The sequence below is a fragment of the Sarcophilus harrisii genome, chromosome 4, assembly GCF_902635505.1.
Source record: "Sarcophilus harrisii chromosome 4, mSarHar1.11, whole genome shotgun sequence".
Classification (NCBI taxonomy): domain Eukaryota; kingdom Metazoa; phylum Chordata; class Mammalia; order Dasyuromorphia; family Dasyuridae; genus Sarcophilus; species Sarcophilus harrisii.
The window spans coordinates 306,481,804-306,509,652 of NC_045429.1; the positions used below are offsets into that span (position 1 = coordinate 306,481,804).

The following is a 27,849-nucleotide window of genomic DNA, read 5'->3' on the forward strand; positions in this document are numbered from 1 at the left end:
AGCCAGAATGGACTGAATTTTATGGGGGAAAGAATCTTCCCCATCATGTCTGAAAAAGAGCCTTGAAATCTCAAATATAAGAGCTCTTGTGTTTGGCACAGGGGAGAAAATCCCACCCAGGCCTCTTACAGGAGAGGTGCCAAAAATGGACGTCTGTACCTCACCCCTAACCCGATACTCCTTAATTTGCAAGTCTATTTTTTTAAAGTTTGTCAGAAATTATTTAATATCAGCCAGCCTGGCGGACAGATAGCCCTTAAAATTACAGGTCCACAAATATAAGCCCACCCAGAGATCTCAAAGTGCTAATCAATAAATGGGAGTATTGGGAATTTTTTTTTTTAAACGGCCTATGCAAGCTTGAATCGCTCCTTGCTGCCCGTCTGCGAGGCTCGGTTAGGCTGGGTTTGGGTGGAACAGGACAAAATGAACTTGCAAACACAGGCAGGAGATGAGCCAACTGATTGGAAACTGACAAGCAGAGCCTCTCCCCCTCCTCAGCTCCGCTCCTTTCTCAGCAGAGATGCTTGGAAGTGCTCTCATTAAAGACGTGCTTTTTCTCTTCTCTCCACAGAAATCCCTTTGCTAATGTTCAGCTAAAGCCAACGGTGACAAATGACAGGTCCGCCCCTCTCCTCAGCTGATAACGGCCTTCTCCAGCGGGGTTGCCATGTTAGCCCTTATATACTCAATCTGTTCTGTAATCATTTGCATGTTTTCCGGAGTGTCCTGTGTTTTGGGGGAGGAAGATGGTGTTTTTCCTCCAAACTGCTGATCTCAGTCTTTTTCCCAGGCCCTGTCCTAGCCTTCAGCCTTACCTGGGCTGGTTCCCAGGCATTCAGGGGAAGGAGGAGGGGATGGTAAGAAGTTTTTCCTTTGAACTCACCTTGTCAGAAGAATGAGTGAACTGGGACACATTTTCCCCAGAGTTAAAGAACAACCAGTGTGGTTGTGATCTAGGTGGGCTACTGAAAGCCAGAAAAACTCTGCTTTTTTGGGTTTCCCCTCATGGGTCACTTGGTTTAACTTGCCTCAGGAATGGGCCAAAATAAATGGCTTTTCCTCGCTCCCTCCACCCCCACCCCCCCCATCTTCAATTTTAGAAGTTTCCTCAAAGGAATCAGGGCCTTTTTTGTGGCCTCCTCTGCCTTATTCCTCAGCAGCTCCCTGGCCTCTTCTTTGGATAAAAGTAAGACGCCATGTAAATAGGGTTAGTGGATATTGCTAGGTGGGGGGAAGGATGGTGGGTGCAGCTGGTTCTAGCCTCATGTATATTTTATAGATTTGTTAGTAGCTCCAAGTGCCAAACTCCACCAAAGCTGCTTTTAATCATCTACATTGTAGCAATAAAGTGGGTCCCTTCTGCCTTTGCTCTGTTACCTGCCTGCTGTCCTAAACTTAAGGATCAAAAAAAACTCACCCTATTTGTTCATCAGGCAGAGAGGGGACTCTGGTTACTCAGAGGTGACGGGGAGAAGGCAAAACCCTAACAGGAATCTCTCCTGGGCTTGGGAGGAAGGGGATAGAGGCCGGGCTGGGGCTGGTTCCTTGCCCCCCAAATGAGGTGATGATTCCAGCTTCTCTCTCCAGGCCTCTGGAACTTCACCCTGTCCCACGTCACCCTTAGCTCTAGGGAAGGGGTGAGTTAGCATGGCGGGCCCCTCACCCTTGAACCGCCTGTCATCCTTGATTGAGTTTGGCCACTGATTTCTTTAGCATTATTTGGGCTTAGCTGTTACAATGCACCCCGTGGTCTGTTACAGTTTTGATTTCAGTGTGAGGGGAGAGTTTTGAGCCACCTCAAAAAGCTGGAGTCTCCTCTCTTTATCCCCCCCCCCATGTAAAGGAACAACTTTGTTATCTATAATCTTTTTCCTCCCCTCTCATCTTTCCCCTTCTTTACTTCCTCAGCAGTGCAAGGCCCCAGCAAGAGTGAGCTGGAAACAGAAGCAGAATTTGGAGGGAGGAATAATTATTTGGAGGGGGAAGGTCTAAGGCCGGTGGCCTGGGGTATGTCTGCTCTTGCAGGACTCGGGCAGCTCAGAGCTGAGCATTTTACGCATCCACATGCAGGTGCCACTGGCTCCAGACTCACCTTCACCTGCAGGAAATACCCACTCTCCTCCAATCCTTAAGCTGCTGGCCCAGGGGAAACCCTTGGGAACCAGGAAAGTTAATGTGGGAGCTATAGTGTTTGCTATAGCCGTTGTGGGATCTGTGCCTGAAAAGCTTCTTGTTTGGAAAAATAATTTATAAGCAATTAAAAAAGCTAAGCAATCGTGTGGGCTATTTCTTTGCTGACTTGTGGGTGAATAGCAGAGTCTCCCTGGCCAGAGGCCTTTTCTGTGCATTCTGGGAAGGGAAACTCGGGTTTCTAATCCTGATTTGGGCTCTGGCAGGATCTGTCGGGTCTCCACGTTTTCCTCCAGCACTCCCCTCCCCTGGATGACCCCTCCTCTGTGCCCTGTGGGACTGGGTCCCAGCTGGAAGAGTTTTCTCTGCCTTCCAGAATTCTGTAAGCATTTATTAAGGTGCAGGAAGTGGTGCAAGCGGAGAGAGTCGTGGATATAGGGGTTTCGGGAAGAATCACGTTTGATTCCAAGGTAAATGGAAAGATGCCGTTAGCAGAAAGGTGAGTTTGGGGAAAGGCAGGAAGCTTCCTTTTGGACCTGAGAAGTCCACAGAACTAGGTGGCAGCTGATAAATGTGGGAGGGTCACAGTATAAAGACCCACCCAGTCAGTCCCGGGGGAGGCTCCAGAGCTTAATGGCTTAGGAGATCGGGGCTGCAAGGAACAAAACCCGGAAAGCGCTGGCGGGACTGGGGATCCAGGAGAAAATCAAAGCTGACACTGTCAATAAAAATCGAATAAAAATAATGAATCTAAGAACTGAAAAATGCCCCGAGCCCTATTGGTCTTCCCTATTCCAAGGTAGTTTAAGGCTAAGTTTTGTTGCTTGTTTCAGCTCAGGCCTTTAGCACGAGTGTCTCCCAATAGTGTTGTGAGGATTAAGTGGGTTTTTAAATATAAAATTCGCACAAAGCTTTGTTATAAATGCCGGCCCTTATCCTTTCTCACCACCCCAGGGGGTTATGACTGACGGGGGCTCACGGGGGCCCCCTGCTCGGGCCTTTCCCCCTGGTTTTACTACCGGCTTTCCTTCCCGGGGGTTGGGCAGGGTGAAATGGAAGTAACAAGAGACCCTTCACTATGGTCACACCCTGTCCTCCTCAGGTGGCTGGCCTTGATGGGCGGGGGCCAGGTGACCACAGAGAGAGAGAGAGCGCCTGGTTTAAGATATTTTAAAAACTTTATTACCAGACCCACGATATTTTACACACATGCTGGGGAGCTGTATGGAAATCAGCACTGGTAAAAAATACAGCAATTATGACCCGTATTGATAAAATATACAATAATAGCCTTTATCTTAATAAAAATATCCAAGACAGCTTGAGCCTCATGCAGCCTTTAAGTAGCATTGGGGGTTGGAGGGAGGGTCTAGGCCAGCAGCACCTGGTCCTGGTTGCCCTGCTGTCCCAGGCCCGCCCTCCCCATCGCACAAGCCGGCGGGGAGATCTGGCAGGGCTATAGGACCAGGGGAAACGAGGACTGCTTCCCCTCAGGAGAGGGAGCACTAAGCCCCTTCCTGCCCAGATGCACAACCGGCTCCCACCTCCTGGTTTAAAAGGAAACCAGGCTTTTCCCTGAAACTGCAGCACAGAACTTGGTCAGAGTCAGACTGAGATTCAGGCCTCCTGCCAGCCCTGTTACCCCCCCCCCCACATACACCCCGAGAAGAAACACAACAGGAATACCAGAGGCAGAGCGATGCTCTGGAAGCCAAGTTATCAAAGCTCACCCCACCACCCATTTTACAAATGGAATAATAGTCCCATGGAGGTGACCCTGCCCCTATTTGGCACAAATGGGGGGACTGGAGTAGCGGGATCCGGGGAGAGAGTTCCTGGCTCCCAGAAGGGGGACCCGGAGCTGGGCGTGCTGTACCCAGGGCAGGGGGAGAGGGGTTCAGGCCTTTAGCATGAGCGTGTGAGCAAGGCCCCTGAAGGAGAGAAGGCCCTTTGCAGCCGTCCCAGTCCTCGGGTCAGGGAGGAGATTGCAACTTTCAGGGAACTGCTCCCCGCCAGGGGGGAACTAGATCTCGGGCAGAGGGGGCAGAAGGAGCTTGATTTAAGGGGAAATTCGACACTTCGCTGCCTCCTCACTAGCCGCTTTGTACCAGGGATTCTCGGTGGGCCTTGGCTTGGACTCCCCTCCCCAGCCTGAACTGCTCCTGGGATCGCTTTTCTAGGCCACAAGACCCAAAGGCTCAATTCTTAGAGCGAAGGTAAGAACAGTCGCTCTGCACTCCCAGGACCCCAGGGGGAGTCCAGGTGCCTGGCGTCTGTGCTAAAGGAGGCCAAGGTTGGGGAAGTCAGTGCTGCCGGAGCCCGGGTGGGTCGGCCCCCCACCCCCACCCCCTGCCAGCCCCTTTGGAGACTGGAGGAAGGTCAGCGCTGGCCCAGCCCCACCTAAGGGTCAGGCGAGTCAGTGGGAAGGCCTGGCAGTAACTGACCCACGGACCCCGCCATTTCCCCAGCTTTTCTAACTATTAACTAGGTCTAGATGAAGCAGAGGATGAATGCTTGGGGGACGTTTCCCAGTGAATCAGTGAAGGAAACTCCCTGGCCCCGAATTGGGCGCTGGAAGGGAAACGGGGAGAGGGCAAGGCTCCCCTAGGACGTAGCATTATTTAAAATATCAAAGACTGGACAAAAGGGAAATCACCAGACGTAAGGAGAAGGGCTTCAGCAGCACAGAGGAAGGAGGCAATCAGACCGTCCCGGGGCCGAGGCTGACCAAAGTGTTCCTGACTTGGAGAGGAGGGTGGCCAGAGCCCCTGGAACTGCTTAGTAGCTCGGCAGTTGGGCTTGGCACGGGCTCCTGCCCCTTCTGCGGGGAAGCTGCTCTCCCACTCACTTCTGACCACCCCCCATTTTGTCTAGAGCAACGCGGGCCATCCAGGGCAGAGGGATCAGTCCCAGAATAATCTCACCCCCACCTGCCCACTTCTGACAAGACTTCAAGTAGCTTTTTGTCTTTCAGCGCTGGGGCAGAGGGACCAGGACCAGCGCCGCTCCCCCCGGGGTACGAGGGGCAAACCATTTGCTGTCTCTTCTCTCAGCCCACAGGTGCCATTCGTGGTGGCTGGAGGGTCGATGCGGGTGAGAGCAGAGTTAAGGGTGCTCTAGAGAAGGTCTTCTTAAACTTTGTCCGTGAGACCCTTTTTTACCCAAGAAATCTTTACATGACTCCAGGCATACAGGTATATAAAACAGCTATACAAATCAAACATCTGCTGACAATAAATGGTAGCTGTGTGAGCCCGCCATAGCTGCGAGGTCCCCGGTGGAGTTCTGACCACAGATTAAGAAGCTGGCGTCTAGAAAGCTGCCGGTCACCCCGTCCCTGAGGGGACCCGCTCCCGATCTGTCAGAGGTCCCACGCTTCATTCCCAGGAGTCACAGTTCGGTCCTGCTGTCCATCGTCCTCAGTTTTCCTCTCATTAAAACCAGACCGTTCCAAGTCTGCCTTCAGACAGTCACTGTCTCAGAGGCCACAAAGAGGATCTGTTGGGGTCCTGACCAGTCCCGCCTGCCCTCCGGAAACGAGATGGCTCCCAGGAGAGGGGGACCGGCTGGAAGGGACGTAGTCCTCTGGAAGGGCCTGCGTCGGGGGCTGCCGACCAAAGGGGACACCCGGGGCCTGGCCTCTTATCCCCAGCCCCGTCTGTCGGGGGACACGCCTTCTGCCTCCTCACTTCACCTGCAGCCATTAAAATCTCAGTCAGGCTCGGCTTCTCTCCATCCACTCCCTCCTCCTCTCCCTCCAAGGCCGCAGGGACTTTCAGAGACAGCCCGGGGAGAGGGGAACGCGGAGACCCAGAAGCTGCCCTGGTCTCTGGGCCGACGAAGGGCCCGGCTTCAAAGTCCTGAGGGTCCTTTCCAGGAGCAGACGTCAGCTGGGATGGAGTTTCAAGCTATGACCTGTTCGGTCGCGCCAGGAACACACACAGATATCACAGGAAAACAATCCAGTCTCCACCTGCCTGGGTGGGTAAGGCTGCCGTTGCCAGATACACACACACACACACACACACACACACAGAGCACCCCTGTCTACCTGCTCACACACACTCAGGCTGGGACATGGGGCCACCCACAGACACCCCCCCCCCATTCCCATGCTTCCCCACAAGGCTCTTGCATAATAAGAGCACATACATACACACATTTGTCATCCACCTGCTCTTCTCCCTACTTCCATCTCCCAAGGCTGTGTCCCCGGTACAGGGGGTGGTCTATTGGCCCCAAAGGAGAACACACTCTCTTGGCTTAAAGGCTTTTTTTTCTTAGCTTAAATTCTTTTTAAATAAAGAAAAAAAAAGTCATTGCACCAGCATTCTAAGCCTCAAATTATTAAAAAAAAAAAAAAAAAAAGACAAACCAAAAATAAGGTCCCTTTCCCTCCCACCCCCACCCACCCCTTCAATAAACTCTTTACATCTCTTTGGCAACAATAACTTAAATTATCACGGTCCCATTCTCTCTGCATTAGCCATTACAAAAATATTCCCACAGAGCCCCATTTGCCATTTGCTCCCTCCCCCACCTATTCCTGGGCCCCTGGACAGGGGGAACAGGGATCCAACATTGAACATGAAAGTGGACAGCTGGGTGGGGGGTCCCCTCCTTGCTCTCCGTGGCAGATTGAGGCAGTTACGGCCCAGAAAACTCTTCCGTTCACTACCTGCGCACCCTGTAGAAAGGTGCTCTCCCCTGCCTAGCCCTTGCTCCCCACAAGAAACCTCCAGAATAGGGCCCGTGGTAAAGGGGCAGGAAACCCCCAGAGTTCCATAGTCTGACTGATGAATGGGGCTGTGCTGCTAGAGACACCCACCCGTTCCCACGGCTTCGAAGCCCCGAGGCCCTGGGCCGAGGAAACCTTGTTTTCTGGAGGGAGAGACCCATCACGTTTCCGGGCTGTAGCCAGAGAGAAATAGCTGCTTGGGAAATATTGCCCAGACTTCTGCTTGGGAAGGGTTAAAGGGACAAAAACAAAACAAGGGAATATGGAGAGAGAGGGAGCAGAGGGAGGGGTGGGTGGGGAGTCCCTCGCCTGGTGCCATCCGAGATGAGCAGCTTCAGCTCCTGGCAGGAGGGTCGGGCCTGGAGCCAGCTCAGGCAACCAGCCATCTAGGTGAGTTGTAGAGGGAAACGAGGTGAAACCGAGTTCCAGCAGAAGCCAAGGGGGCTGTTACTGAATGACACGAGGGAGGGGGCTCAGAAATCCAATGTATGTACAGCAGGGGCCGAGAGAGCAGGGGCCCAGAGGAAGGCCCTGGGGGGGGGGGGCTCCTGCCCCCAACTACAGCTCTAGGAAGCAGGGGAGCACGAGGCACTGGGGCAGCAGCAAGGGGGGAGCCCCGAGAGGCCACAGACCATTGGGAGGAGCAAGCAATACTGGGGTCATAGTCAGCCTCTTCGACGGGGGTAAGATGGGGAGCAGGGTTCTGCAGGTCTACCCTTTAACGCTATCATTTACGTATGTATATTTGTACACAAACCCGCGCGCCTTCAGCAGGTAGGTCCGCATGGACCATTGCCCGTGACTGCACCGGTACCGGACAAAGGGGCAGAAGGCCGGGGGTGGGTGATGTCTGTGAGCTAGCAGCAAATCAAATGCCTCTGATAAAATCTGTCTAAAAAAATAGAGCTGAGTTCTTGACAACCCCCGCCCCCCCATCTCCTCCGCGGCTTCATCTTGGGGCTGGGAGGGCCGTCTCTCCTCGCCCTGGTCCACAGGGCCGTGCCGGGCACTCTCCAAAGTGCCGTCCAGGCCCAGGCTATTCTCTGTCCCCGTCTTCACTGCTTCCTGAAACGGGAGGAAGAGGATGGTTATTCTGGTCTCTCGCCTCCCTCACCACAGACCCTGCTTTCCTACGTGGAGGGTGTCAGGCTCAGGCTGCTTGTTTCCTCTGCAATCTCCACGTGACACCAATTCTCATAGCTTGTGCCCCCCATGTGTGCGCCTTGTCCAGCGGCACTGGCTCTCTTGCCCTTCCTGGCACCAAATGCGCCGTCTCCCATCTCTTTCTCCCACCCCTCAGTGCTGCTTCCTGGCTTCCTGCAAGTCCCCCCCAAAGCCCGTCTCCTCTAGGAGCCTTTCCCAATTCCCCTTCATCCTGGGCCCCCCAGCTTAGTTCCCATCCAGGCCTGCATCGTTTGCACGTGTTTCTGTATGTGGGGGGGCTCCCGCGGGGCAGGAACGGGGTCCCACCTTTCTCTGCCCCCCCGTGCTCCGGGCTGTGCCTGGCCCGTAGCGGGCATCCGAGCACTGACTATCTGCCGGGCGCATCTCCTGGGGCATGCCCGCTCCCATCTGGCCGGGGACCTCCCTGATTCTGAGCCCGCCATCATGCCGTCACGCCAGCCGTGTCACCGGGGGTCAGGCCGTTTGCTTATTTATCTAGACCCTGAGAGAGACTTGCCCGGCCCCGGCTCCACGTTCTCCATGTGTGCAGAGCTGAGTCCTGGGCCGCAAAGGGGGCCCAGCCCGGCTCTCCCTGGATGAGCGCCGGGAGTCTGGCTCGTGGGCACTGCCCCACACCACTCAGTGCCGACTGCAGGGCCCGTGCCCTCCTTGGGGAGCACTCCCAGGAGGGAGGGAGCTCCTCAGAGGTGACCGCGTCGCCATGGGCCTCCTCCAGGGAGGAGCCCTGGCTGGCAGCACAAAGGGGCGGGCCGCGGGGGGTGGGGGGGGCAGAGGCGGCTCCGGGCCGGCGCAATGTTCCGGTGTTAGGACAGGGCCCACTGAGCCAGGGCTGCCGCACGGCAGTGGGGCTCGAGCTGCTTTTCCTTCTCTGGGCCTTTTCCTGGGTTGGCTTCTTTGTGTCGGAAGCCAATCAGAACCCCCCTGGAGACAGTGAGGTTATAAGATCCAAAGGACTAGGAAGGGACCCCGAGGCGCTCTGGTGCAGAGTCTTCTCTGTGTCAGCCCGTCCCTTCGCTCAGCACCAGATACCCCCGCCAGGGTCTGCCTCTGGCGTTCCCCCCCCAGGCACTAACTGGACCGCTCCAATTCCTCTCCTCTGTGTCAGGGAGGCTCCGGCCTGACCTCCAGGCCATTGGTCCTCCCAGTGGCAGAGCTCTGAGAACCCCTCCCTGCCTGGGGGGCCCAGTCCCTGACCAGGGCTGGGCGGGCTGGACACAAGGAGACTGGCCTGGAACGGGGGCCGTGCGGTCCCACACCTGACCTTCGGGGGTGACAGGATCTGGCCGAGATTCTCAGTTTCCTCCTCAGTAAAACCAGACGACTGACCCTGGCGTTATCTTGCTTTGGGCTGATGATAGCGCTCTGCAACTTAAACCTCCATACAGACGACCTCAGGACAGAACGGGGAGGGACTCAGGCTACTGACTGGGGCTAATTTTGGGGGATGTGGTCAAAGGGGGAACCTGGCTTGCTTGACCATGAATTTTTGTTACAATGGTTTTGATTTTCTTCCCTTTTTTTTTGACTGCAAATGTGGGGATGTTGGAAGGAGAGAAGGTGGATTTTCAGTAACTGAAAAAAAAAATCTATGAGTATGTAATGGGGCAGTTTGTGGTGTAGTTGAGAAAAGGGCCAGGCCTGGAGTCAGGAAGAGCTGAGTTCAAATTCAGACTCAGTCACTAGCTGTGTGATCCTGGGCAAGTCTCTTACCTCTGATTGCCTCAGGGAAAAATGAGGATAATGTGATGCAATGGAAAGTAGAGAGCCCAAGCTCAAATCCCAGCTCTTCCATTCACCACCTGCATGTCCTGGGATAAACCCTTAATTTCTCTGTACCTCCTCATCAGCTGACTCCTAAGGTCGGCTCCACGCTGACCCCCCCAAACCCCCTCTGTGGGACATGTAACCCCAGACCTCTTGGTAGAAAGCCTTCCCCATTTTCTTCTCTGCTCCCCCTCACTCCCAACCCCGGCCCCTCACCTCCTACAGACTCGATGTCCGAGTCAGAGACATGTGTGATGGAGAATCGGGAGACTGGGCTGGGAGACACAGTGAAGCGGGAAAACTGGATGGGCAGCACCTGCTTCGGTGGGGTGGCCAGGCTGGGCAGCATGGAGTCCGGCACTCCAGGCCCCGGTGAAGACACAAAAGATTTCTTGGCTGGCATTAGCGGGAAATCATCATCCCACTCGAACCCACCACCTGCAAAGAAGGTCCCATCACTCATCTGTTTCCCCCCCAATGTCCAGGCCCCCAAGGGTACCACCAGCAGGGGTGGGGGGGCAGAGTAAGGGGGCCTGCTGTGGAGGACACCCAGCACTCCATCCTGCCTTCCCCTACCCCTGTGATGCCCTGAGGAGCTGGTCGAGCCCCTCTCAGCATCCCTGAGACCCCAAACTGCATCTTCTTTCTCTGATGGATTTCTGCAGCTCCTCAGAAAAGAGAGCCACAACTTTAAAAAGCTACATTTAGAAGCAAGAGGGGCTGGAATTGGGACTGTAGGGTGGGTGCCATCATGGGAGGGGCAGCCGTGGGCTACAGGGCCACAAAAACAGACTGGTGGGAAAGGATTGCTGGGGAAGAGTCCGAGTGGGTAGGGCCACCTGGCCTGCTAAAGGAGGGTCCTTAACAAAGAGGGAGGGCGACTTTGGGAAAGATGGGGAAAAGGGACCAAGGCTCACGCTCCCACTTCTGGCCCAGCCCACCAGGCTCACTCTCTTCAGAGACCGTCCTGTCGGAGAAATTGTCTGCTGCACTGAGTTGGTCCGAGGGGCTCAGAGAAGTGGGGCTGCTCGGCAGGAAGGAGGAAGCCGCTTCCTTCGTCTCAGGGAAGTGCTGCTCCCCAAGCTCCCTCGTGGGGCTTTCCTGTGTCCGCAGAGGGAAGGGAGAGAACACAAGGAGCACGAGTGTGAGAGGCCCCGCCCTGGGCCATGCTTCCCACCCAGCCATTCCCCCTCCTATCCCACCCAACCTCCCCAGGGCCTGGCTGGGAGGGAGACGTTACCCAGAAACCTCAAGGGGACAGTGAGAGGCCATCCTGCCCACTCTGCCCGGCCCATGATCTGGACTTCCGGCTTTGGGCTGAGTGTGGAAGCCGTTAGCTCCTTCTCACCCAGAGGCGTTCCAGACAAAGCCGGCTGGTGCCCCTTGCCCCCTTCTCAGGGCCCCGAGGCAGCCCCAGGGCTTACCTGGTCGAAGAGGTAGACGGTAACATCGTCGAAAAAGGAGACGGCCTTTTTCTTGCGGTCCAGGTCCTCACAGAAGGACTGGGACATGAGGCTGGGCATCTTGAGGAGGCTGCGGAGGTTGCGGGCGCTGTGGCTCTCGGCCACCACAATGGGCACGGCGGCCGGCTCCTCCTCGCTCTCCTCGCTCTGCTCCTGGATGTTGTAGCAGCACAGCTCCTCGTCCGACTCGTCGCTGTCGTCCGAGTCCTCCTCCTCCTCCTCCTCAGCCGGCCGGCTCTCCTTGGCTGCCGGGAGGTCCGACAGGTCCAGGCGCAGAGGGGTGGGCCGTGGGGCCAGCTTCTCCCCCGGCTGGCTCTCGCAGGCCGTGGCTTCCTTCCACTCTTGCACCTCTGCCCCAGGAACCAGGTCCCAAGTGCCCTGGCCCACCAAGGTGGGGGACAGGCCTGGGGCCTCCTGGGGTCCGTGGCAGCTTTCCGCAGCCCCCCGGCCCTCCGAGCTTGGCAGAACGGGAGTCAGGAAGAACAATTTGGATGGAGCGGGGGCAGGGGCAGGGGCAGCAGCAGGGGCCAGCCCTTCTCCCAGGGCCTCGGGGCTCTCCTGGTCTCCTCCTCCGATGGCCCGTGGAGGGGGCTCCCCAGCAGGGGCAGAGGCAGGCTGAGCACCTGCTTCCTCCGGGGTTGGAGCGTCCCCACTGTGGGGCTGGGGGCCCAGCGGGCTGGACTCTGTGTCTCCGGGCTCGCTGTCCTCCTCCTCCTCCTCCTCCTCCCCACCCTGGGAGGGCCTCTCGGTCTCTGTGTCATAGTCAGAGAAGTAGGCCGAGTCTCGGTAGGGGTTTTTCTCATTCAGACCGTGCAGCTCAGCACTGATGGAGGACGAAAGCCTCATCTCCAAGGCGGGGCTCTCGTCCTCCTTTCCCAGGGGCCCAAAATCCTCGGAGTCTCGGGGCTCATGGGGTTCTTTGAGCACAAACTCGGGGGACTCATAGTTCTCCGTGTCGTAGCCGCTGTCGAGCGCCCGGGGCTGCCCGGTGGCGGGGTAGGACACTGTCGGGCTGTAGATCTCCCCGCCATCACTGGCCGTGGATGGGATGTCCAGAGACTCCAGGGAATCCGGCGTTCCCACCTGCTTCTGCAGGGAGCGGAAGGCAGGGGTTGTGTCAGGCTTCTCAGTAAGGCAGTCGTTGGAAAAGTCCGTGAAGACCCCGGAGGTGGCCTCTGTCGTGTCCTCGTCCTCGCTGCCTGGCCCTTCCAGCTCAGGGAAGCTCCCGCTGCTGTCCAGCGTCTGGTCTGGCTCGTTGCTGTGACTCTGGCTACAGTCCCATGGCACGGGGGAGTCGGGCTTAGGAGCAGGGGCCAGACTGCCCGCCGCCCGGGAGAGAAGCAGGGCTCTCCCTTGGGGAGGGGAGGGCAAGGGAGACCGGGCTGGGGAACCGCAGGGGGCCAGGGCTTCCTCCGGGGCTTTCTGGTCGGCCCCAAGATCTACAGCCCTCCTGTCTGTGGCGTCCGGGTCTATCCTCGGGGAGGGAGAGGTGGTGACCGGAGCCGGGCCCTCCTCCACCTGGCAGTGTGAAGCAAAGCTGGGTGGGCTCCCTGGCCCCTGCCCCGGGAAAGCTCCCTCCGACCCCTGACCCTCGGGAAGGGGCGGGGCCGGCACATGGTCCGGGGCAAGGGGCTCACTCGGGTTAGCTTCTGTGCCCGGGCACTCTCCTGATCCCAAGTAGGAGTCTACAAAGTGAGCGGCCCAGGAATCAGGGGGGCAGCCGCTGTTGATGTTGTTATTGGCAGACACGTTCGAGGTCCAGTGTCTCTGCTGGGCAGCCAAGCTTGCCTCCTCGGCACCCGCCTGCTGGGAGCTGCCACAAGGCAGACTCTCAGGCTCACCCAGCTCAACCATGACTGATTCGGGACTGCCCCGCGCCTCCTGTTTCGCCGGTTCTCCCACCGCTGCTTCCTGGGCCCCCCCTGGTGACTCCTGGGGTACAGCATTCCCCGAGGGGGACACCCCCAATGGGTCCTCAAAAAAAGCCTGGCTGAAGCCTGGAAGGCCCCAGTCTTTGCCGGCACCCACCCTGCCATCCCCCAACAAAATGTCTTCGGTCCGCGAGTCCCCTGCAGGGGAAGGCTGGTAGCAGAGCGAGTCTTTGCTACAGCTCAGGTGGGAGTAGTAGTCAGGGTGGTCCCAGGGCCCCTCCCCGCTGGGTCCATGCCCCAGGAGGGGCTCCATGGTCAGGGACACAGTGGGGCTGCTGTCTGAGTCGTAAGTCCCCCCCACGGGCCCCTCTTTGTCACACCAGGGGGCGGCCGCCTCGGGGGACGCCTGCTGGCCCTCGGGGCTGGAGGAGCACATGGTGAAGTCCAGGTCGCAGTCAGCGGGCTCCTCAATGCGGATGTAGTACTCGCTGCTCACGGAGGGGCTGTGGGCACTGAGGATGGGCACCACGCCAGGCGGAGGGCATTCGTAGCAGGAAGGTGAGACCCCCAGGCTCAGGTGGCTGGCGGAGGAGCTGGCCGGGTAGTAGAGGTCCTGGTAGTGGGCGGCGTGGCGGGGGCTGAGGGTGCCCGCGGGAGTCTGGAAGGCCTCGGCCCGGTTGGGCTCCCACTTGTACTCAAAGTTGAGCCCATGGCTGGTCTCCATCACGGTCAAGATGTCGTCGCCGTCCGAATGGAAGCCGTCCCCAGAGAACTGCTCCAGGAGCGGGAAGCTGGAGGACAGCTCGGCCACGCTGCCCAAGTGGCCGGCTCCGCCCGTCCCGCTGGGCTTCAGGGACTTCCACCGCTTCTCAAAGTCCTCCTCGGCCTCTGTGGTGCCCTTGGCACACAGGTAGGACAGCAGCAGGTGCACCTCCTCCGCGGTGGGCCGCTGCTCCGGCTGCAGCCAGCAGAACTGCATCACCTCATACCTGCGACCCAAGGGAAGAAGTGGGGTGCTTGGGTCTGTCCCTGCCCCCCCCCCGCCTTCTCACTCCCACACGGGGGGAAGGGATGCAGCTGCAATAACCTGGTGCCCTCGGCCCTCCCAGGCAGCCTGTGCTGGGATCCCATCCCTCTGGACCTCCGTACCACACTGCCTCCGCCAAGCTCTCAGCCCCAGACCCTACATGTGGGACCCTCCGGACAAAGGAGCACAGAGAGCCAGAGGGCACCGGAGCACAGAGAGAGCACGAGGAGAGCGGAGGAGAGCATGAGGTGAACTCACCCTCGCCTCACATTTGTGGAAATGGAACCCCCATGGCTGGAGAAGCCCGCCAGCCGCGGGCCTGACACCCCTGCAAGCCCCTATTCCTCTAGAGGGCCTGCTCCTGGGAAAGCTGGGGATCGGGCCGAGGCCCCCGGCCCAGGCTGTGGGACGTGGGGAACGCCACAGACGGCCTCAGAGGCCCATCTCGGAGGCGTCGCTGGGGAGCGGCCCGGAGGAAAGGGAAGCGGCCCAGAGGAAAGGGAAGCGGCCCGGAGGAAAGGGAAGCTCTGCGTCTCCTCACCAGCGGTCTGAGAGCGACAGCTTCAGCTGGGGCTTGGGTAACTTGAGCTGCTGCTCCTTGATAGCGTAGGTAAGCACCTGGCGGTCAGAGTAGTGATGGTAGGGCTGGGCCCCCAACTCAAACAGCTCCCAGATGGTTACGCCCAGCGACCTGCAAGGGGAGAAAGAGGGAAAATGGAAGCAGGCTGTGAGACCACAAGCCACTCAGTGCTCAGGCCAGAAAAACAGACACGCCATTAGCAAGCTCCCAATCACAGCTCTGCCTCTGCCTTTCCCTGAAAAGCCTAAGTGGTTTCTTTGACTGGACCCTTCCCTGATTAGGCCTGTGGAAGAAAAAACAAGTTTGAAAAAAATAATAGCTAGCATTTAGATAGTGCTTTAAAAGGGCTGCAAAGCACCTCGCAAATATTATCTCGGTTGGTCCTTGAAACAGCCCTGGGAGGTGGGTGATTACCATCCCTGTTTTAAATGTGAACAACTGAGGCAGACAAAAAGCTAATGTCTTGCCCAGAGTCATCACATCAGCACCACTAACATTTCTATTGCGCTTATGCTCCAGACACTGTGCTAAGTGCATTACGTGCCAACAGCCTCAGAGGGCAGGTATTATTCTTCTCCCCCATTTTGCAGTGACTTGCCAAGGATCGCAAAGAAAGTAAGGATCTGAGAGGGTTCTAGGGCTCAGATCTTCCTAACACAACCCCCCCCCCCACACCTGGGGCAGAGAACCCAACCTGGGCAACCATTTCAAAGCCATAGAATGTTCCAACGGGAAGGGATGTAGGGGCACTCAGGACTCAGCAGTCTGCCTCTAAGATGATTCCCTCCCGACCTAAGTCTCATGGGAACCTGGCAGCCCTGGAGAAATACCTTGTCTTGGGTCAGGCAACCCCTCAGGAGCAGAACAAAGGTTTCTGGGCCTTTGATCTCTGCAGAGATCTACAGGTTCTTTCTTCCTTTTTGAATTTTTCAATAGTGTTTTATTTTCCAAATACATGTAAAGATAGATTTCAACATTCATTTTTTGTGAGACTTTGTGTTCCAAGTTTTTCTCTCTACGTCTCTTACCGGTCCCTTCTCCACACAGCAAGTAATCTGATATAGATTAAATATGTTCAGTCCTTTTAAACATATTTCCATATGTGTCATGTTGTGCAAGAAAAATCAAACCAAAAGGGGAAAAAAACATGAAAATACTGTCCTTCAATCCATATTCGGTCTCCCATAGTTCTCTCTCTGGATGTGGATAGCATTTTCCATCTAAAGGGTTCTTTCTTATGTGATGTCCAAGTCTCCTTTCTTCTTACAGAGTTCCTACATGACTCCTCATTCTAGATCATGAAGCAAAACAGAACATGCCTGGTGCCTCTTTTCCAAAATAGCTCTTCAATTATACAGTTCAACATTTATTAAACACCTATTTTGCTTAGCACTGGTGAAAAATGACAGTCTTTTTAAAATAAGATCTTCAGGGACCTTATGCTAACAGGGAAGACACAAGACACCCAAATAAACTGGATAAAAAGTAAAATATGATGGCTAAGTGGCACAGTGGATAGAGTGCTGGCCTTAGACATTTATTCTGTGACCCTGGGCAAATCACTTTAATCCTGTTTGCCTCAGTTTCCTCATCTGTAAAATGAATGGAAACACTCTATAACCTTGCCAAGAAAACCCCAAAACAGAATCATGAAGAGACACACACAACTGGTTCACCAAAAATAGCACATAGTCAATAGAGACATCCTTAATTTGAGGGAGGGATTACTTTTAGCTGGAATGTTTATTAAGTTAATAAATGTTTATTGTTAATCATTAATGTTGATCAATAAATTGTTTATTGATTGATTGTCAATATTCTGAACTACACTGGAGGCTTGATGAGCGGAGAGTCACAGAATATGAGAATTGTTATGATGATAGGACAACAGGACTTGGCAAATCTCTAAATGTGAGGGGGTAGGAAAGACATGATAATGATTTAGAATACAAGAATTACTTTTTTGGGGGGGGAGAATCTATTTTTGGATACGTTGAGTTTGAGATTTTGGCCATCTGGGTAGTTCAATGGATAGAACACATGTTAAGGTCTCGGGGTCACAGCTGTATGATCCTAATTAATATCTATCTGCCTCAGTTTCCCCAACTCCAACATGGGGATAATTAACAGTATTCCATGGTTGTTGTGAGGACAAAATGAGATAACACTTGTAAAGAGTTGTGTAAGTCTCAAAGTGCTTTATAAATACTAGATAACAAAATGAAGTTAATTATGAAGGTGAAGATGAAGATGATGATGGCTATGTATATCCACATGGATTTGTCTAGATGTGGCTATCAAAGGGGCATGAATACATACATCTATATTCTCTTCTCTACACCATTTTCCAAGGGAGATTTTGATTCTTTGCAAGAAAGAAAGCAAGAAATTAGTATCTAAGGGTGGCCAGTTTAGACAGAAAGGGGGATTCTCAAAGATTGTTAGCTTAGGAGAAATGCTTTTTAGGCTCAAACTGAATAGCTGATTGCTATCCCTTATTGGGAATGAGTATTACAAACAATGTGTGTGTGTGTGTGTGTGTGTGTGTGTGTGTGTGTGTGTGTGTGTGTATGTGTGTATATATCTCCCTTTTTACCAAATGCAGGTTCCCAATATGACAAATATGAAAATATGTTTAAAAGAATTGCACATATCTAACTTATATCAGATTGCTTGCTGTCTTGAGGGGGAGGTAACAAAGGGAGGGAGAAAAATTTGGAATACAAAGTTTTGCAAAAATGAATGTTGAAAACTATTTTCACATGTATTTGGAAAAATAAAATACTTTAAAAAAAAAAAAACCTTCCATAAAGCACCCTGAAAAAAACCTCAAACAAACAAGCAAATGTAGGTTCAAAAAACAAACAAACAAAAAAAAAAAACACATGTAGCAAATAAACTCATCTAAATAGATAGCAAAACAGATTTAGATGATGTAGTTTCTTGACTCTTCACTATCCTGGTCTTCCTTCCTCTGGGTATACTTTAGGTTGTCAATATTCCTCTCAAAATATGGTGTCCTGATTTGAATACACTACTAAAACTAATTGTGGGTAAAGTTATGAATTAGTCCAATCATTCTAAAAAGAAATTTGAAATAAACAACAGTTCACATTTATATCGTGCTTACTATGTGCCAGGCACTGGATTAAGTACTTTGCAATGGTTACCTCATTTGATCATTTGCAGTGATTAACTGGGAGGTTAGTGCTATAATTATTTCCTTTTTACAGAGGAGGAAACTGAGGGAAACATACACAGCTAGTCAGTATCTGAGACTGGATTTGAACTCATATAGTGGGACCAATACTTGTAGTGATCTAAGCTTCTAACATTTCCTAAATTTGCATTACTTTTTAAAAAAGCAACAGTGTAATATTGTTTCACATTGAGCTTGTGTCTAACAAATATCCCTAGAACTTCTTGCACATGATGGCAATCACATCTCCATCCTGTACATGTACAAGTGGATTTTTTAACCTAAACATTTACTTTATACTTTTCTCTGGTAAATTTCATTTTGTTGGCTTAAGTCAGCATTTAAGCCTAATTATAGCAATTAAGCCTAAGATAATATTGGTGACGATAATAATTTTGAATCCTGCTGGCTTCCCTTCTTTGTGACATCTCTACATTTGATGAGCATTTTTCCAATATTTTTATTAATAATTATTAAACATAATTTCTTCACTAATAATTAGAGAAACTCTAAACAGAATAGAGCTAAAAACAGAGCCTTGTGACATTTCACTAATGAGTGCCTTCTAGGTTGACATGTATTCGAAAACAGCAATTCTCAGAGGATTGATCTGGGGAACCACTGAGTGTGTCCAAGATGCTTTCAGAGGATCCATGAAGTCCAAACTGTTTTCATTCCTAATTTAATTCAAGACCGTTTTCACAAAAATACTAGAATGGAATGAAAAATTCCTAATTCAAAATTCTTTTTATAAAAATTCTAAGATGTTTTTATTTCTCATTCAAAATTATTTCCATAAAAACACTGACATTTTCATTTCTACTTGAATTCAATTATTCTTATAAAATACTAAGATTTTCATTTTGAATATGGTAAATACTAACATATAATCCACATAATCAAAAGATCTCAGGGGAAGTACTCAATAACATTTAAGAGTATAAAAGAGTCCCAAGACCAGAAAGTATGGGAACCACTAATCTAAAATAGCGACACATTTACCCAACAGTTTATGCCTACAGAATAACCCCCTTTCCCAGGTCCCACTTGCCAGGCCCTCAGCACCTCTTGCCTCCAGTACTGCAATGGCCTCCCCCTCAATGTCCCTGCCTCAAACCTCTTTCCACTGAGTCCATCCCCCACCCTGCTACAAAAGTAATTTTCCTTGGGTGTAGATGTGACCGTGTGACTCCTGTATTCGGTCATCTCCAGTGGCTTCCTATTGCCTGGAGGGTAAAATATGAAGTCTTATGTTTTACATTCCCCCCTTGTATCGTCATGCTCTGGAAACAAACAGACAGAAGAATTACGTTCATCTCTGAAAGCCGTTTACAATCTGACTCCAAACTACCTTTCCAGATTCAGTGGCCGCCACTCCCTCTCTGCCTCAGTCCCGTGGCCTGTCCCCTCCCCACTTCTGCCTCTTTTTTAAGCTGCATGAAGCTCCCCCCCCCGGCCTCACAAACTACCCTGTATCTGTGTTTATTCACTTTATATATACCCTGTACACATTTACTTAGTGCACTCTGAGCAAGCAGGGATTGATCCATTCTTTATGCCCGGCACTACTTAGTGAATACGTGGTGGCGTGACTGACAGGTGCTCTCACTGCCGTACCCAACCACTCATTTTGCCCTTATTCTGCCAGCTTATGCTACTGATGCCAGGGAGACTCTGCACCCATTTGCTAACACACAGTGACGCCATGTTTATGTGTGGGGTTCACCTTTCCACCCTACCCAAAGATAGGCTGCGAATTTTGCCAGGGGTGCTATCTCGGCAAACCCACACCGGCTGCCTTCACTAGTAGCCGGGAAAAACGCCGTGGATGAGCACGCTGACTCTCCGCCCTGTCTTTGGCGAGAACACCGCCCACGGTAAGTGCGGACGGCGCGGCATGGCTATGGGAATACACCCCATGTGCACAGAACCCCCTCTCCCCCCCAGCCCGCACGCGCCACTCACACAGACAGATACGGCAGTGCAGAAAGAACACAAGGGCTCTCTTGGGTCTCGGAGCAGTCATGATGGCAGCTCCAGACTCTCCTTTCCCACCCCTTCAAAGACAATGATCAATCTCAGAGTACGGGAGGTATGTGAGTGGATTTTGAGGGCCAGGCCCTGTCCTTTTTTCTTCCTACATCTGAGTGAAAAAGGGGCTGCTTGGCTGGAATGGACCTCCGACACCCACTGGTTTAGCCTCCCCGCTTTATAGGAAACCTGGGCTCAAGGTGCCAAAGCGACAAGGCCACAGCCGGGGCCCAGGTCTCCGGGCTGCCCCCTTGCACCCCTCCCTCCGCCGCCCTCACCAGACATTGCTGGCCTTGGTCTGGTCCACGACGAGGAGGTTGCTGTGCACCTCGTCGATGAGCTCGGGGGCAATCCAGCGCAGCGGCACCCACAGCTGGTCGGCCGTCACGAAGTAGTCGTCCTGCCAAGCATGCAGGGTCAGCACGAGGAGAGAATGTCAACCTCCGTGGGCAAGCAGCGCCCCCACCCTCCACCCGGGCCCCTGCCCCATCAAGGCCCCAGGAGAGGGGGCAGGACACTCCCGGGGTCTCCCCAAACCCACATGGACTTACTTTGTACTTGCAGTGAGAGAGGCCGTAGTCCCCAATTTTCACAGTCAGGTCAGCCGTAAGTAAGCAGTTCCTCAAGGCGAGGTCACTAGATAAGGGAAATTTGGGGAGAAGGAGGGACAGCGTCAATCCAGGAGTCAGGAAAGGAAGATGCAAATCTGGGCTGCAGAGCTGGAGGTGACCGGCAGACCCAAACTACCAGACTGTGCTCGGGTCACTGGCGAGGAAAAGAGGGGCTCTAATTGTCTGGGCTCAGACGTTGGGAGTTTTCCCAGGCCGTCCTCACGGGCAACGTAACTTTAATTGGTACAGTGTCAGAGTGCTGAATTTGGAGTTGGGGGACCTGAATTCAAATCCTGCCTCAGACATTTACTAGCTGTGTGATTCTGGGCAAGCTCCTTACAAGCCTCAGTATTCTCATCCATAGAATGGAGACAGAACCACTTTGTGCAAGGAATTGTTGTGAGGCTCAGATAAAATAACCTATGGAAAGCACTTAATAAACCTTAAAGTAAATACTTTAATTTAAAGTAAATATAAATGCTAATAAAAATGCTATTTTTTTTTTACTATCATCATTATTATTGTTATCATTCTCATTCAGAACAAAGGAGAAAATCGAACTAAGGAGAGGAGAGAACAGGGTATTTTTGATTCTCATTTAGACTTTTAAATGCAAAAATACAACCAAAGTTAATTGTCCCATGGCTGATCACCGGTGGGCCTTTTAGCTTAGGTTTCCCTTGTTCCCATCCCAGCCTGCTCTGTGGTTAAGCAATGAAGAGGCTGGATGGACTTTCTCCTTGGTGGGTGCAGGAGCCCCAGTCACAGCAACAGGACCCACTTTCTCCCTTATGCTGATCACAAACCCCTATGCCTTCCTCCCTGTCTCCAACATCATCTCAAATTTGCTGAGTAGTCAGCAATATAAAGAGACCAAGACAGCTGGGGGGAGGATGAGGAAAGGGAGAAAGTAGTAAAGATGAGCACTCCCCCCCCCCCCAAGAAGAATAATTCCAGTATTTTCTTTTCGAAGAGCACAAATCTAATTTATATCCCTGTCCTCCCCACAAGTTCCTTGGAAGAAGAGAGATAATTCTCTCCATTTTGTAGATGGGAAAAATGAGGCCTGAAGAAGTTAAAGGTCCCCTAGTAAAGTCAAGAGCAGATCTGGGAACTCTGGATTTTAGGACTCTTTCCAACAGACTACCCTACCCACAGAAAAAAGTGAGAAAGGGAAGCAATCCCCTAGTGAACAAAAGCAGGGACTTTGCTCAGGCGCAGCCCAAGCAGTAGGGTTTTTTTTTTTTTTCAGGCTTCCCTGAAAATGTATACAAGATGATTCCACAGCAGAAAATGGGAAACGAATATTTGAGGAGGGGGAGAAGATCCAGGAGGAAAGAGGATGAGGAGAAAGAGAACGAGGGAGAAGAAAAAAGAGAATGAAGAAAAGGAAGAGGAAGAAGGGGAGGAAGAGGAAGAATGAGAGAAGGAGGAAAAGGAAAAGAAGGAGGAGCAGGAAGAGGAGAAGGAAAAGGAGAAAAAGAGCAAATGGCAAATGAGATGTTCAGCATCATTCACTGATTCCCATTATTCGGGTTTTGTTTATTGCTCAGATGTACTTAGTCTCTGACTGTCTTTTGCCTATGGCACTGTTTACTTATTTGGGCAAAATAGAAATGAGGGAAGGAAAGGATGGAAGGAAGGAAGGAACTGGGGAGGGAGGGAAGGAATGAATGAAGAGAGGGAGGGAGGAAGGGGAAAAAGAGAAAGAAGGAGGGAGGGAGGGAAGAAGAAGGAAGAAAGCAGGGAGGGAGGGAGGAAGGAAATAAGGAAGGAAGGAAGGAAGGAAGGAAGAAGGAAGGAAGGAAGGAAGGAAGGAAGGAAGGAAGGAAGGAAGGAAGGAAGGAAGGAGAATTTAAAACTTGTTCAGCTTACTCTCCTACAAGAAGAACCAATGGGAGAGGACACTAAGATCACTGTTCAGGATAGATGTGCTCCAAACCAGTTTGTGTGCAAAGGAATGTCTATGGTGGTCTGGGTCTGAGGCTCCAAGCTTTTCACTGACAAATTTAGAGCACTCAAAAGAGACTGTGGCTCAAATGCAAGGGCCCAGGGCTGAACCCGGGTGGGGAAGAGTAGAGGGGTGCGGAGCTGGCCCCCCCGGCTGGGACGTTCCAAGCACATTACGGGGCTCCGGGCAGCAGCATGTCCTGGGTGTGGGGGCAGGATCCAAGAGCGGGACTCCTCTTCCTGCTCCTGGGACAGGCCTCGGGGAGGGGGGGCAGTGCAGGTCAGGAAGAAGCCGGCAGCCACCCTCTTCAACAAAATCACTGATGCTGGAGTCTCTATGTGCCGCTCACTCAGCATCAGGATATTGTTGGGGAGGAAAGCCAAGATGAGCAGTGGTGGTGGGGGAGAGGCTGCCCCCATGGCCGCTCGTGCATCCTGGAAGAATCAGAATCAGAGAATCCTCGAGCTGGCAGGGCAGGCTGGGAGGGGAGGGCGTGGATCGTTGGGGAGAGCCCTGACTTTGGAGTCAGAAGACCCAAATTCAAATTCAGGCTGTGTTGCTTGCCACCTGTGTGGTTCTAGGCAGTTCACTACCCATCTCAGTCCGTTTCCTCCATTATAATGTGAGGAGGATACTGTTCGATACCCTTCAGTTCTCAATGCTGGCCTTGGGGCCTTCAAAGGATGCTTAGCCTGTAAGACACCTACTAACACCTACTAACAGCTCCATGGGACTCGGGTTTGCTCTTAGAGTCCTCAAGCGTCTAGATCCGCATAGCTTCCCCCCGGGGTCAAGGGGGAACTGGGGGAGATCAGGGGAGACTTTGGCTGTCAGCATTTTCTTTCCTAAATCAAGGCCAAATCCCTCATTCTGCTCTGACAGCAGCGGCTCCCTCAGCAAGCAGAAGGCACGGGCAAACCCAACACAGAGGAAGGGGAAGGAAGCCTGAGCTTGGCTAAGAAGCCCAGACTCAGTCCACCAAGTACAACCTAGGGAGGTTCAGAGCAAACTCTCCCCAGATCCGCAGGGCAGGAAAGAGAAGAAGAGTGTGTTGGAAAGGAATGGAAGGCAGAGAAAGGAAGGCAGTGGGGAGAAGAATGGCAGAAGGGAATTCCGAGCTCCCCAATTTCTTTTCCAGTTAGACAATGGAGATTCAAATCTCCCCAGCTTAGGTGAGGAAAGGAGGCAGATTAATGTAGCCACTCTCAGAATACAATGCTGATGGCCCTGCCTCCCCACCTCCTGCCATCCTCAGCCTCTCAATGGGAGCCATCTACGTACCAGTCCCCAGTTTACCTGTGCACATAGTTGTTCTTGTGTAGGTGTAGAACTCCACAGGCCAACTCGCAAGCCATCCGCTGCAGGGTCAGGGGATCTGGGACCATGGACTCGGCCACCCGGCAGCTGCGCAGATAGCCCTTGAGGTCTCCCTGCCAAAGAGTGACCCCAGAATTATATTCCCAGGTCCCTGGAGTCGGCATGCGGGGACAGGGAGAGCCGAGGCTGGCATGGGTGTCCACAAGCTGCCCCTGGACATAACATCAGAATCTTGTTACAATATTCTACAAAACCCTAAGCCTACTAAGGGCTAAAAGGGTAATGGAAAATGCCCTTTCTGGTTCCTCTAAGACAAAGTCTGGATCCTGGGACAGTTTAAGTGTGACATCCAAGCATCTTAATGGAAGCAATTAGGAAAAAATGTTATTTCCAAAGAAGGAAAATCTCACAATAAAACCTTCAATGATACAGGTGGAGAGAACAGAGTAGAGGACTAAGCCTGAACTAAGAGTAACAAGAGAGGCCTGGAAGAGGAGGGAAAAAAACAAGAAAAAAACAATTCCTTGGGTTAGAGGAAGGATCTTAGCTTGGAAAGGAAGTCAAGCTGTCTGGATACTAGCCAAAACAACAACAACAACAACAAAAAACAGACAGCAATGTGACATAGTGGTCAGAGCCTTGGACCTGGAAACACGAAGACTGAATTCAAAATTCCACCTCAAACTCTGGCCACATGACCTTGCACAGGTCACTTAACCGTGCTTGATCTCAGTTTCCTTATTTGTAAAAGAAGAATAATAATAACACCTACCTCACAGAATAGTTGGGAGGTTCAAATGAGACATTTGTAAAGCTCTATATAAATGCTGGGATAATAATCACTATCATTATTATTATAATAATACCCTGTGGGGCATAAGACTAAACTAAAAAGAAAATGGGGTGAGTTTGGTTTGAAACCTCTCAAAGTAAGAAAAGATCACAGTAGGACAGATTCAAGTTTGGATGAATCTACTGATTTCTCAATCTATTATGCTCCGTTCTTGTTCTTATGTTCTTATGCTCATGTTCTTATGAAATGATCTGAGACATACAAGATTTGAGTATTAGAGAACCTTCACATCTCTGCAGTGGAAGGGACTCAAGGCCAGCCGGTCCTTAGGCCTGTTCTGAAGGTTATAGCACCCAGAGACCTAGAGATGGGAAAGGCTTCCAACACTTCCTACCTAGTTCAGCCTTCTAATTTTGCAGATGAAGAAACTGAGGGCCAGGGAAGTTAAGTGGCTGTGCCAAGGTTGCCCAGGTAACAACTGTCAGCAGAATTTCGATCTAATTCTTCAGGGTTCTGGGACCGCACTGAGCGTCAGCAGCATTTGGGGAATGAATGAGTAAATGCTGACGGTGATTACTTTACAGAAGACAGCACTCATTTAGATAATGATATTTGTCGAAATTAGATAGAGCCAGTGTATTCGTTAAAATTTTTTAAAAATCAATTTCTGTGAATGACTTAGCTATTCTCAACAATCCCAACCATTAATTCCAAAGGACTTAACGATGAAAAATGTAATTCACCTCCGGAGAAAGAACTGATGGACTCTGATTTCAGATTCAAGCATACGAACATATATATGTACATATGTATATGTACATACATAAAATACGTAAAATAAAGTAAATATATGTGTGTGCACATATATATGTGTGTGTATGTGTATGTATATATATATATATATATTTAAACTTTGTTGGGGAGGAGTAGAAAGATGGGATCTGTAGTTTTCTTTTGTTACAGCTAGGTGGCGCAATGGACTCATCTTCCTGAATTCAAATCCAGTATGGGTCATTTACTAGCTTACACACTTAGCAGTGATGACTGAACGAATCATTTAACCTTATTTGTCTCAGTTTCCTTGTCTGTAAAATGAGCTGGCGAAGGAAATGGCAAACTGCTACGGTTATCTTTGCCAATAAAATTCCAAATGGGGTCACAAAGACGTGATTGAAGTGACTGAACAACAGCAAAAACAATATAGAAATATGCTTTGCACGACTGCACATGTATAATCAATATCTAATTGCTTGTTATCTCCAGGGGAGGGGATGGGAGAGAGAGAATTTGGAACTCAAAAATTTTTAACAACTAAAGTTAAAAAATCATTTTTACATATACGTTGAATCGATTCTCTAGCATACCATCATATCATCTGTAAATAGTGATTGCTTTATTTCCTCACTGCTTATTCTAATTCCTTCAATTTTGCTTTCTTTTCTTATTTCTATAGCTAATATTTCTTGATTAATAGTGGTGATAATAGGCATCCTTGTTTCATCCCTGATCTTACTGGGAAGGCTTCTAGTTTATCTCCGTTATAGATAATACTTGCTGATGAACTGTTTTACAGAGATACTACTTAAAGCTTTTAAGGAAAGCTCCATTTTATTCCTATGCTTTCCAGTGTTGTTGTTTTTTTTAAAATAGGAATGGATGTTGTTTTGCATGAAATTTGAAAGTAAAATAAAAAATTTCATATTAAAAAAATCAGTTTCTTTAGTTTACAATCACCTAGGCAATCTACAATTAACAGTTATTAATAATCATGATGAATAAATCCATGAATCTGTGGAAAAGCCATTTTATTGTTGCATCACGCTAGATTGAGGAAGTGTGTGGTGCAGTAGAGATATTTTACTCTTAGGATGAGAAGGAGTAGAAACCCTCTCTAGCTACATGCAGAAAAGGGATAGGCCTTTGTCCAATTCCTAAACCTAAATGTACCACATTTTACATATGATTTTACTGACTCAACAAGAGTTTTATAAAAAAAATCTAACAAGAATTATGGGGTGTTTTTTAAAAATTGTAGTGGGAGGGAACAAACAGTATCTCTAAAAGCTGGGGTTCTACCTGTCCTCTCTCTCATCACTGCCACTATCCTTTGTACAGGTTTTTATCAATTTATGTTTAGCCTATCATAAGTTTCCCACCTCTAATCTCTGCTTCTACCTCTAATCTTTGAACATTTATTTCCTTCTGAACACTGATCTGCTTATTTTCTAAAACACCACTTTCATATGAACACAGAATTCTGCTCACAAATGGTTAAATTCCTGTCTAACAATCAAGGCCTTTCATAACTCGGCACCTTCTTTTTTCTCTAAGCTTATTCCTTCTAACTTATTCATGCTTTGCACTTTGGTGCATATTACCAATTTTATCATGTACACTTTGGGCCATTCCTTTACTCTCTTTCTGGAATACTTTTCCCCTTCTTTTTCTTAGTGTTATAGTTCAAGAGCTTGTTGCTATTATTTGGTCATTTCCAATCCTAACTCCTAGTATCCTCATTTGGTTGGGGGTTTTTTTTGTTTTTTGTTTTTTTTTGTTTTTTTTGGCAAAGATACTGGAATAGTTTGCCATTGCTTTCTCTGACTCATTTTATGGATGAGGAAACTGAGGCAAACAGTTAACCCTTTCCAGGGTAAAGCAGCTAATATATATCTGAAGCCAGATTCTTAACTGAGGACACTTCCTGACTTCAGGCTTTATCCACTATGACACCTGGATGCCTAAGTTCAAGAGTTATATGATAATAATAATAATAGGTAACGCTTTAAGGTTTGCAAAGCACTTTCAAATTACCTTATTTGATTATCCCAACAACTTTGAGTGCAAGTTCTTTTATAACCTCCAGTTTACAAATGAGGAAATTGAGGCAGACAGGTTAAGTGATAAAGATCATTAGTAGGAAGGAGGTTAGATCTGTGCTCAGTCTTTCTGGCTCTGATCTGTGTTCTATCTACTTTGACTCAACTGACTCTGGATTAAGTCTTTTCAGGATACTTTACAAAGTGGATAATATGCATGCAGATCCAACCCTGTGTTGAAGCTAAACTACAAGAGTTTATTATTTATTATCTATTTATTGAATCTGTTATTCAAAATTCAGAAATATAAATTTAATCAGGGGTCAGGACTAGTCTGTCAATTTTAGTTTCTATGTTACTGGAATAAACA

General features: G+C 50.6%; 2 protein-coding genes and 1 non-coding gene across 12 annotated transcripts in view; 1 reads left to right on the forward strand and 2 right to left on the reverse strand.

Moving 5' to 3' along the window:
• The window catches only part of BAIAP2 (BAR/IMD domain containing adaptor protein 2), a 173,018-nt gene extending 170,740 nt beyond the window's left edge, over positions 1-2,278 (forward strand). For 2 of the 3 annotated variants that reach the window (XM_031965612.1, XM_031965610.1), the window contains one exon: positions 575-2,278. Coding sequence is in view for 1 of the 3 variants with exons in the window: in XM_031965610.1 (XP_031821470.1) it covers positions 575-644 (70 nt within the window). In the remaining 2 variants the exon portion in view is untranslated. The remainder of the gene's footprint in view (positions 1-574) is intronic. The other variant, XM_031965613.1, reaches the window with a different exon arrangement.
• A 4,257-nt stretch (positions 2,279-6,535) lies between these two features.
• AATK (apoptosis associated tyrosine kinase) overlaps positions 6,536-27,849 on the reverse strand; it is a 200,975-nt gene continuing 179,661 nt past the window's right edge. For 4 of the 8 annotated variants that reach the window (XM_031965601.1, XM_031965606.1, XM_031965607.1 and 1 more), the window contains 9 exons: positions 23,850-23,983; positions 20,543-20,627; positions 20,270-20,391; positions 14,723-14,872; positions 11,245-14,143; positions 10,762-10,921; positions 10,037-10,258; positions 9,318-9,446; positions 6,536-7,936 (listed from right to left, as the gene is read on the reverse strand). In XM_031965601.1, the coding sequence (XP_031821461.1) occupies positions 9,361-9,446; positions 10,037-10,258; positions 10,762-10,921; positions 11,245-14,143; positions 14,723-14,872; positions 20,270-20,391; positions 20,543-20,627; positions 23,850-23,983 (3,858 nt within the window). In that variant the 3' untranslated portion in view covers positions 6,536-7,936; positions 9,318-9,360. The remainder of the gene's footprint in view (positions 7,937-9,317; positions 9,447-10,036; positions 10,259-10,761; positions 10,922-11,244; positions 14,144-14,722; positions 14,873-20,269; positions 20,392-20,542; positions 20,628-23,849; positions 23,984-27,849) is intronic. The other 4 variants (XM_031965609.1, XM_031965602.1, XM_031965603.1 and 1 more) reach the window with 3 other exon arrangements.
• MIR338 (microRNA mir-338) lies at positions 22,834-22,983 on the reverse strand. Its single transcript, NR_105726.1, has one exon. It is a non-coding gene; the product is annotated as a microRNA mir-338 (primary transcript).